General features: G+C 40.4%; 1 protein-coding gene across 1 annotated transcript; it reads right to left on the bottom strand.

The window, feature by feature from the left end:
* Positions 1–1,994: 1,994 nt before the first annotated feature.
* Positions 1,995–10,608, bottom strand: mapk3 (mitogen-activated protein kinase 3). The gene is made up of 9 exons (XM_034893329.1): positions 10,188–10,608; positions 8,582–8,764; positions 7,394–7,583; positions 5,683–5,799; positions 5,479–5,593; positions 5,170–5,298; positions 4,180–4,289; positions 3,317–3,445; positions 1,995–2,094 (listed from the first exon to the last, which is right to left on the bottom strand). Exons 1-8 carry the CDS (start codon positions 10,391–10,393, stop codon positions 3,326–3,328), a joined length of 1,170 nt encoding a protein of 389 aa, XP_034749220.1. The 5' UTR covers positions 10,394–10,608; the 3' UTR covers positions 1,995–2,094; positions 3,317–3,325.
* Positions 10,609–10,810: the final 202 nt, after the last annotated feature.

The raw sequence follows: 10,810 nt of genomic DNA, 5'->3' as shown, positions 1-10,810 counted from the left end.
ATATATATATATATATATATATATATATATATATATATATATATATATCCACAAACCATGAAGTGATGATGGTTGCTTGGCTTGACTATTATGTCCTTGATTATGCCACATTCACGTCATATTGGCGTTACAATTGCGAGTTTCCAACTATTAAATAGCCCTTCCGTCCACTTGCATCTCGTAGTTACGACTTTTCTGAAAGCTTTGATTTATAACCCGTTTGGATGACACTCGCAAGTTGTACATGGGAATTTTTTTCATCTCTACCATATATCGTGAACATAGCATTTATCAGTGACATGTACAGTTTTCTCAGTAGTTGTATAAGAGGTGCCATTCATGTAAAAGATCACAACTGGCGAACGCTAAGCTGCAGCAACAGACTCCGGAAATTCTGGCCATTTACATTCAACACTCACATCAATGAGCCAGAAAGATCATAATCAAAAAATGCTCGTGGAAAGTGCTCTTCTCTAAACCGCATTCAAGTATGGCCACTTTGAATACGTGAATGTTTAAATTTGGGCTTTCGCTTTGCTAGTTAGGCCCAAGCCCACATACACATTTGACTCCGTACAGTTGACCTGGGACAAATGGTAGCAAATAGGAACGCAGTACAAAAACAGCATGGCGGGGTAGAAAGGCTGTCAACCAGGCCCCATTTTCCAGAATGCCATATGTGCTCCTAGACAGGGCTCTGGAAATAGAGGATTCACTGAAATGTAGGATCAAGAGGAGTTGAGGAACACCAGGGGGCTTCAGTGATGTTATGAGACAAACAGTTCATCATTTATCTGCTATGCATTTGTAGCAAAAATCTAATTTAATATAGGAATGTAATACTGACACTGGATCATCTATTTTTTGGATTTGGATTTTGGCAGTGGGGCCAAATGTGGACGATACAGTAATGTTGTACCAATATTCTTCCACTGTAAAACTTACATTAAGGCAGGTAGTTCATGATCGTCAGAAAAACAAAACCAAACAACGTTTTGACATGGCACAGAGTACCGTGAATGTTCTGGAAAATGGGGCTAGGTATCACTGTTTGAATGAATACACAATTATAGAAACTATATTTTTTTGCTGTTTGATTTCCATTTGTTCCAATCATGTAGCGCCTCCCGAATATAACCAACTTTTCACAAATTAAGGGGGAGTTTGTCTGTCCTTGGTACAAGTTACAGGTCAAGAAATAGGTTCAAGGTACGATTCAAAACAATTATAGATATTACTTAGTTGCTCCTCCAAGTTTCCTGCATCTCTTTGCCACTTTGGTTAATTTCAGGAATGCATGCATTCATATGAACATCATACAGTTTTTGTTTTTTGATAACAAAAACAAAAAGAGCAACGACAAAACCTGCTAACATGCCAGTAAAAACATTGAATGTGTGCCTCAAAATCAAGTGTTCAAAAAAAAGACAAGCAAATACAAACCCCAAAACATACTGATACGACTGATGCGAAAACACTCGAACAACAGTGTACATACAAAAACTGAGACAAGCACACTCTCCAAAAAAAAGAAGAAAAAAAAAGAAGCTTTTTATATTTTTGTATATACATACACCCGATATAACATGTATAACATCCCCGTTCTTATAGCCCTCAATTTTTCCAGGTAGTGATTTACATGGCGCAAGACAAGAGAGTTATGGTGTGGGTTAATACAGTAGTTTATATGAAAGGGAGCAACAGAGAGAGCTCTAGTAACAGCTGCAGGAGAGGCAGAAAAGGGGTTTGATCAGGACAGGTGAGAAACAGTGAGTTACTGTAAATGGGACGGGATGAGGAAGGACCTTTAACGGGAAAACAAATGTGAGGTGAGAGGATGGAGAGTCCAACATGGTTGAAACTGAAACGGTACGAGTACGACAGACCCCCCTACCACCCCACCCCACCCCACCACAGAAAAAAAAAGTAAAACTTAGCTCTCCTGCAGTAGAAATAGAAAGTTAAGCCGTTAAATGTTCATTTCTTGTTTTCTCTTTTTGTTGGTTTCTTGAAGATGCATTTTTCTTTTTGTTTTAGCATGTTGTTGGGATCTTCTTGTTCAAAGCCTTGGTGTGGCTTTGTCACTCTTTAGGGCTAAAAAAAAAAGGAAAGTAAAGAAAAAGAAATGCACTTAGGCCCACTATGAACTAACGAATATTAAGTCTCATTCTAACTTCCATTACTCTCTGTAGGATCCGAATCACTCGTCATGTGCCAATATATGAGGTAGCAGAGCTAATAATAGTGAAATTCAAGATGTCACGTTGTCCTAAATTTCCTCTTCAATTTCATGTTGAGGTCTTTGAGAAGGTCCTGAAAACATTACCTTAGTATTTGAAATAAAATTTTAAACTTAATTTGTTCGTAATTATGTCATTTAACTCTTAATGTGTCAATTTAATTGAATGGAAATGCATTCACAACGGACATCCTCTTGGCTAACTAACTAGAATAACCGTAAGAATCCTTTTTAAAATCATATGTAGCTATCTCTTCTCACGTTTAACATTTCCAAAGTCCTTTTCTCACATCCATTCCCTCACTGGATCTAAAGCACATACAATACTGATACGAATACTATACATGCTGATAGCAGCAGGACATTAAGACCATTTACCAGACAAGATCACTCAGTTTTAAAGGATTTGTCTATTATAATAAAATGCCAATGACAAGCAAACAGTCCAAATGAAATATTTGTGATGAACTTGCTGGGCAACTTGCCCTTGATATAAATGTAAGTCAGAATAATTGAGGGACATGGTAGTACATTTCGAACAGTCGAGTTTTGGATGTGTTTGAATGAATGAATTGCTCAACTGACATCTTGTGGTCCCGAATCACAACAAAGTCTCTTCAGAGCTCTTGCAGTTTTAAAAGAAAACCGAATCAAACACTGGGTGAACACCAAATGCAGCTTTTTTATTCTTTTCTTTTTTTTAGAAGTGGTTGATTTTTGACTGATGTTGTAATTCTCAGATCACATTGATTTGCATCAATCTCTTTTGAACCTCTCCCGTGTGTTTCAGTCACCACATCAATACGCCACCAATCATCTCCCTCAAGTACAGCATGACTCACGCACAGGTCAAGAAAGACATAATTTAGCTTTCTATCATTTGGATCAACCTGTTCAGACTTATGACCAAAACAACTAGCTTGATCTGTAGCTGCATCGTTAGGTGAAGCACCTATGGTGTATATCAGGGTATATCTGGAAAGAAAAATCTACTAAAATATATTTCAGGTATTTATTTTTCAACCTTTAATCAGCAGAATCTTGAATTGCTGTGACTGTGAGCTTTTGGCTGCGTACCTGTGCATCTCAGGAGCCCTGGTAGGTTTCCTGGAAACGAGCAGTTTCCTCGTAGATCAGTTCCTTCAGCTTTTCCTTAGGAAGGTCATCCAGTTCCATGGAGAAAGTGAAGGGCTCCTCTGCTACTGGCTACAAAAGAAAAAAAAACACCCACACATTGTACAAACTTTCAACTGAAGCTGGAGAGCTATGTCCTTAGAGCTATGTCCTAAACCTAGCTTAGGCAGCTGCAGCTTATATAAAAAGGTAGGCTCTGAAACGGCTGCTGCCAAGTCGGGGAAGCTGGAGAGGCTTTATGCAACCTGAACAGCGCAGTAAAATGTTTGAATTGTTAGTTTTTAATTAAATTTAAAGAAGCAGTACCTTTCACAAAAAGCCTATGAAACTGGAAAAAACTGAATAATTCCAACATTTAGATTTCTACAAAACAGTACTAGAGTTCAGTCTATGCTGACGTGAACTGAGACGTGTTTGCATTGTTTACCCTCCTCCTGGGCTGAACCATAGAGCAAACTTAGTACTAATAGCATTCCAAACAGCTAAGAGGCTTTTTGTCAAAGCAGGAAAAGACTCACGATTAAATCTTGGCACATGGTTGAAAACAACGACAAACATATTTGTGCAAATCTCAAAACTTGTATTTGTTCAGTTGGTGCAGATTCCTCCGTGGCGTACAGTTTAAATATTGATAGACTGAGAAGGCACAACTTACATTTTTACAACTTAAATCTTGAGCCCTCTTTTAAGTTCTTTAAAATACTAAAATAGATATATTAAAATACAACACACAAGTTATTTTCCATGATTGCCTTGTGCTGCGGCAGTAGGACATTCATTCATAAATTGGCTCAATCTGTGCATACCTCATCTGTGGGATCGTAGTACTGCTCCAGGTAAGGATGAGCCAGGGCCTCCTCAACGCTAATGCGCTTCACGGGGTTAAAGGTCAACATGCGTCCCAGCAGGTCCAGAGCTGCGTTAGATTCATCAAGAGCTTTAGTTAGTTCAGTTTCTTTCTTTTCTTACAGGTGTATTCATTTTATTTCACTGTCAAAATGTTTATTGGACAGACACTAAAACAACTAAAAAAGAAAACTAAAAAAGGTATAAGGTCCATAAAAGTTATTTGGTGCTTTATCTATGTAAATTCCCTAAAGAAAAAAGTATTGCTCGTGATCAAATACTGCTAGTAGCTAAAGAAAGCTCTCATTTGGAACTGGGCTAAGGAAACATTACCAACGAGAGAAATCTATTAACTGGAAAGACTGGCAGACTAACAGACTACAAGAAGCAGAACTGGACCGAAAATGGGAAAATAGGACTAGAACTATAGTTAACAGAGACATTACACTCCAAGGTTGTGAAATGTGAAAGCAATCCCCAAGCCGACTTTTGTGTCGTTTCATTTGCTAGTGTTTATGAGTTTGTTGTTTTACTGGTGAATTAAATGTCGATAAAGATTTTTGTGGGGAGGAAAAAAAACAGCCAAAGATAGCAGGTGTGAGCTGAACATTGAGCTAACAAACTGTGCACTGTAGCATCTCTGAATGTCTTTCGCAATATGTCCCAGCCTTTAGAGATGATGTTGCGATAATGATAAAACGATATATTGTGCAGCCCTATTTGTTGCTTGTCACACTGATCAAGCTAAACAGTTTTAAAAAAACAGCACAGTCCTCTGACCTGTGAGTTTATTTTCACAGGCACCAGTATGTCTGTTAGCGTGACTGCATAGCGACATTTTCTGCTAACTATACAAAGGTTGTTTTTATTCCTAATTTGAAATATATATTTCCCAATTTCTCCCCTTACATTCCCGGTTTAGAAATGAATAATGTGGTGCATTGCCCTACCTTTTGAGTCCGCCTTGTAGAGACTCTCCCAGGGGATCCTGGGTTTATGAGGCAGGGACTGCAGGTAGTTCCTCGCCTTCATGTTGATAATGCAGTTCAAATCATCTTGAGAAGGAGAGCCAAGGACGCCTGCACACAGAGTGAGGGACATATTTCAATATGGCTACTAAACTGATGGTAAAGATGTGTCCATTAGTCTGGTAAAAACCTGCTTTAATGCCATCGAAACAATGAGGAAATAAGAATGGATGCAAACGTGAATGTCCTGCAAATAAAAATGGTTGATGCTTAAAATGTGGGGAAACTCACCCAGTATGTGGTTGAGCTGGTCTAAGTAGTGTTTCCCGGGGAAGATGGGCCTGTTGGACAACATCTCAGCCAGGATGCAGCCAACTGACCAGATGTCAATGGACTTGGAGTAGCCCTGGGACACAAACGCACATATAGTCAACAAACTAAGAAGCTTTTCAGTCAGTTCAGTTCAGAATCCACACCAGTTCTTTCCAGACCTACCTTTGAATTGAGCATGATTTCTGGAGCCCTGTACCAACGCGTGGCCACGTACTCGGTCAAGAAACCTGTGTGGTCGTGCTCGGGGTCGGCTATCCGCGCCAGGCCAAAGTCACAGATCTGAGAATAACACGGTAAGATGTCAGAAACGTCATATTAATACATGTTAAGCCTAACACCCCGAATCGCATTTCTGTTCAATAAAATGCCAAAATTGCAGGAAATGCGGGGGCAGGTAGTATTCTAGCAGATTAATACTGTACACAACCCACAAAATAGGGGAGGAATTTGATCGTTTCCTCATTTATTTACTTTTTTTTTTTAGCTGCGTAGATACATTTTTTTTTTTTAAATTAAATTATATACATACACACACTATGTGTACTATCTATCTATCTATCTATCTATCTATCTATCTATCTATCTAATGTATAAGCATAATAAGGGAGAGGACTGTATCAGAAAGCAACATGTGCTGCCTTTGCTCTTCACTCCTCCCACATGATCAACTAATCCAGGGATTGATGGTTGGCTGCTGAGAGTTCCCAAGTGTTTTCTGAAGCTGGACAACAAGGCAGAGAGCATAGCAAACCCGATGGCTCACATCAATGCGTTTATAGTAGCTTTATTGTAGATTTTTGAACACTGACAAATCACTGCAGAATCAAAATGTTGAAAGAGTTGAATTAGTCTCTGATCAAACAAACTGAGCAGCCATGACTCTGAAGGAAAATGCATTTTGGATGGATGTTCACAGCTCTTAGGGGCTTTTAATAGTTGTACGTCCTTCTGTATCTTTCAGTCATCCCAAACACACTGATCATCTACAGGTTACAAGTTATTCAGTATTTATCATTGTAGAAGTGGAGAAAGAAGCAACAATACTATATGGTTGAAAGGGCCACAGCTCTTACACATTAAACATTGCGCAGCTATTGTGGTAAGGAAAATACATTTAGATGGGCAATTTTGCTCTTTTACTCTTATAAGGTACTGACACCTAACTGGCCAATACATGTTAGTAATTTACATCGTTTAGATCCTCATTAATAAAATCAAGAAGTATTTCATGTTTGGGTACTTAGCTGCTTGAATTAGAAACACAAACTATCACAATTCAACTATGAGTGATTTAATATTAAGTATCTGCAAATACCAAGTTTGAATATGAGTTATATTTTGCAATTCAATTGTTTGTTGCACAGTAAGAGCCATGGGGAGCAAAGTAGGGCTCAAGTCAATCCATCACCCATGTCCAACATTTCCTGAGATTCTTTTTCAATAGTTTCTTGAGTGCTGTAACTTGCAACTGCTAACATAAGCATAATAGTTCTTGTGTTAAAATTAAATCCTCTTTTTAACTTTTCTCTTTCGAAAAGCCAGCCAGTTACCATGTTTAAATTACAGGGAATGTTTAACACCTATAGTAAATCTAACATATTAAAAACATATTTTTGCAAGGTATTGTAGTGCTGCAGATAGGCATTGGCCTACAAACTAAATTCTTTATTTGGTACAGATCCTAGCATTTTTTTAAACTATGATCACAAAAGCAAAATCAGTCAAAATAGTCACAATTAGATATTTTCCTCATATCATGAAGCCCTAGTGTGTGTGTGTGTGTGTGTGTGTGTGTGTGTGTGTGTGCGTGTGTGTGTGCGCGTGTGTGTGTGTGTGTGTGTGTGTGTGTGTGTGTGTGTGTGTGTGTTTTGACCTTGAGGTCGCAGGTGGTGTTGATGAGCAGGTTGGAGGGCTTGAGGTCACGGTGCAACACGTTGGCTGAGTGAATGTACTTGAGGCCTCGCAGGATCTGGTAGAGGAAATAGCAAACGTGGTCGTTGCTCAGCCTCTGGGTCTTCAGCAGCTTGTACAGGTCCGTCTCCATCAGAGTCTGCACTATGTAGCTGGGAGGACGCACGGGTCAAGGAGGACAACAAGAGGACACGGACACGAGGAGAAACATTAAGACCACTCTGAAAGTGATTTTTTATGTGTCCTGAATTATTCGACAACATAAGTTGAATCAAATAAAACCAGGAGTTGCTGAACCATTATGTTTGTTATGTCATGTTTTTATTACAGTATGTCTTGTAGAGAAACCTTTGGCTAAACTTAAGTAAAGTTGGTCAAATAGGCGCAATAATTCTGTTCTTCAAATAATACATGAACTTTTCCCCTACACAGCAACTATGGGCTGAGCCAGTCTTCTTTTTGGGACGTCTTTGCCGTGAGCCAGTTTTTGCCAGTGCTGGAATAGCAACTATCTCTGCAGTATTTTTGGCCACTGAATAAGGCTTTCCTCATATCAAAAGGTACGTGCAGCTACATTTCTAGAACAGCCAATAGGAATGCTCTCCCTCTGAAATGACTGGATTGGCCAAAGTTTTTCATTACATTTTTCTCCTTATTAACAGTTCCACTGAACTCTTGGTTAACCCAATTTTAAAGCTTTACACTAAAGCGAGATTATAGTGACTGCGAGGTGGATTAAAATCTCCTGGTTTATTTGTTTTGCGTGTCCACAGCTGAATTCTCATTCTCCAACACACTTAAAATGGAAATGCAGAGGGTATTGCATTAAAGTTACTCTTCCAAAGTCACTGTACACGGTTTTCTTACAGGTCATTGGATGCAACATCACCAGATTTTTAAATTAGCACCTTTTGAGTGATATAATCATAGTAGGAGCAGCACAATACAAATAAAAATAAAAAAAAAATAAAAAAAAATAAAAAAGATAATGCTTTGCACTGTCAAAGTTTAGAATTGGACTAATTATTCCAATAATAATAATAATTATTATAATAATAATGACCAATCTAAGTTTAGGGAATAGGAACATTTGAATTAGCAGCCTGCATACAAATGCAGCGAGACCCTTCGTGTAAGCATTAAAGGATACACATCCCTCATGTTGTCAAGGTGTCGTGCCCTGAGAATGTCGTTGATGCCGATGATATTCTCATGGTGGAAACGCAGCAGGATCTTGATTTCCCTCAGTGTGCGCTGGCAGTACGTCTGGTGCTCAAATGGGCTGATTTTCTTGATGGCTACACGCTGGCTTGTCACGTTGTCCATTGCAGAGCTGGATAGGGAGGATGTGGACAGAAGCACAAAACAGGTCTCATATTACACACTATACAATTCACACACACACAATGACGTTATCAGAAACTGGGCTAATACTAAGCTCCGAACGGGCGTTGCAGACTGTCTCGCTGCCAGGATGCACATGTTTGCTGTGATATGTTTTGAAGTACTGTAGGTGTATGCCCAAGTGTAGATGCAGAGTGGTGTAGGTGTAGAGTAGGTGGAGGCTGAGAGGAGCTATGAATGGTTGTGTTTTTGAGACGCTTGAATTTACTGTCCCTTTGTGTTGAAAAGAAAATCATCTAAGGTTTTACACACTTAGCCTCAACAGGAACAATAATTACATCACATCTTCCCTATTGGTGGAAGTCGGTTTTCTTGTTGCACAACACACTGCATAATCTGGGCAAGTTCACATGTCATTGTACCTTCTTTAATGGCTGAATACTGTGACATGAACAAACAACCCTGGATTTACACATTAGTAATAATCACATCTGTGACAAAACAGCTGTACACCTGGATAATGACGAACATGCAGTTTTGAAGATGGTGTAAATCATAGGATTAAACTATAATTGGATCTTTCACTGTACTACCCAGTGGGTGTTGACAATGTTTACAAACACCAAATGCTGCCACCGTGGAATCACATCCCCATGATGACACTAACAAACTAACACTGTGCTGACACACTCCTGTTTGAAAAATGACAGTGATCTACACGGCGTGTCTTATTGAGATGAATTTGCTGCCCTGCTTCATGCTACCATCTACTTTGCACTGACACGCAGTGCTGTCAAATCTGATCCTGTTCACAGTTCAGCGTCGATTGCGATGACTTGGCATTGATGTCAAGTGCAACAGGGTTGCTTAACATGTCCACACAGGGCTGTAGATCACATACAGCGATAACACGAGGAAAGGCCTCGTTACAACTGAGAAATCCCACTCGCATCCTCTGCAGCAGCTTTGCTGCAGGCTGAATGTTTATAAATCAGAATTCCCGTATAGATAAATGTGGTTGGGATACTAATGCCGCAGGACTTATAAAACGACTTTAGCGATCACCAACTCAAATGTACGGCCAAATGCAGTCTGCAAAAGATTTCTCCTGATAGCAAACGTCCTGCGCAATCACTCCCAATCATGTTTCCTGTAATAGCCACGCCTGTAGCTCGTCAGCTAACCTGCTAAACATAACATGGGCTGCATTCAGGTTACAATGGATGTTGGGCAACAGTTTTAAACACATACATCGACACCACACTTTTAATTGACGGGCAACGCTTGTTGAATACAATAGCTAGACTTAGCTGGCTAACAGTATTTGCTAACAAACAGCTTATGTTAGCTAACGTTAGCACTTCTGACTTATACACTACGGTGGCCCAACAGAGACGACAAGCGCAACTTACCAAACCATTCCGTACGCCCCCTCCCCGATGTAAGAAAGGTTCGTGTAGCGGGGGCCCACATCAAAAATCTGGCCCTTAACAGACTCGGCCTTGGGTCCCGCAGCTGCGGGCGCTCCATCCTGCGCCACCGTGCCAGCCGCCCCGGCAGCAGCAGCGCTGTTGGAGCCTGCGGCCCCGACCGCTGCGGTGCTGCTCGAATCCGCCATTCTTCCTCTCCAAACCGCTCCTGCTCTGTCAGTGTGATTCGCCGAGGGACCACCGCCGTTTTCAGTACGTTTTTACCGTTTGTGCGGCGCTTTAACCGAACGGATTGTTTAATGTACGGAGCAGAGCGACTAGATCAGGGCCCTCTTCTACTACTGGAGTGTAAATGGATTTCGTGCGCGAGCACGGATTTGGTCTCAGCGCCGAGCGTAAATGCGCGTGCAAAAGTACGGTAATGTAGGAGCGTTAGATATGCTTACTAGGGTGATTGGTTTGGGCGGTGTCGCGTCAGTTGGGTAGAGACCCCGCCTGTTTCGCGCCATTGTTACGGCGAAACAAGCGCAATCTGCAAAATAAACATGCAACAGCAGCCACGAGTGGGCGTGCCGAAATATGTTGCATGCTGCCTGTTGTGACCA

The sequence above is a fragment of the Etheostoma cragini genome, chromosome 15, assembly GCF_013103735.1.
Source record: "Etheostoma cragini isolate CJK2018 chromosome 15, CSU_Ecrag_1.0, whole genome shotgun sequence".
In the NCBI taxonomy this organism is placed as follows: Eukaryota; Metazoa; Chordata; class Actinopteri; order Perciformes; family Percidae; genus Etheostoma; species Etheostoma cragini.
The sequence above is the reverse complement of the archived record's forward strand: the minus strand, read 5'-3'. Positions and strand labels throughout refer to the sequence as shown.

Bases quoted from the DNA above. Each gene is read 5' to 3' on its own strand.
- mapk3 (XM_034893329.1), bottom strand. From the start codon at position 10,393: ATGGCGGATTCGAGCAGCACCGCAGCGGTCGGGGCCGCAGGCTCCAAC. The intron at 7,584-8,581 runs GTATCCTTTAAT...GCGTCCTCCCAG, and splicing joins CTTGACAACATGAGGGATGT to CTACATAGTGCAGACTCTGA. The intron at 3,446-4,179 runs GTATGCACAGAT...TTTCTTTTGTAG, and splicing joins ACTACGATCCCACAGATGAG to CCAGTAGCAGAGGAGCCCTT.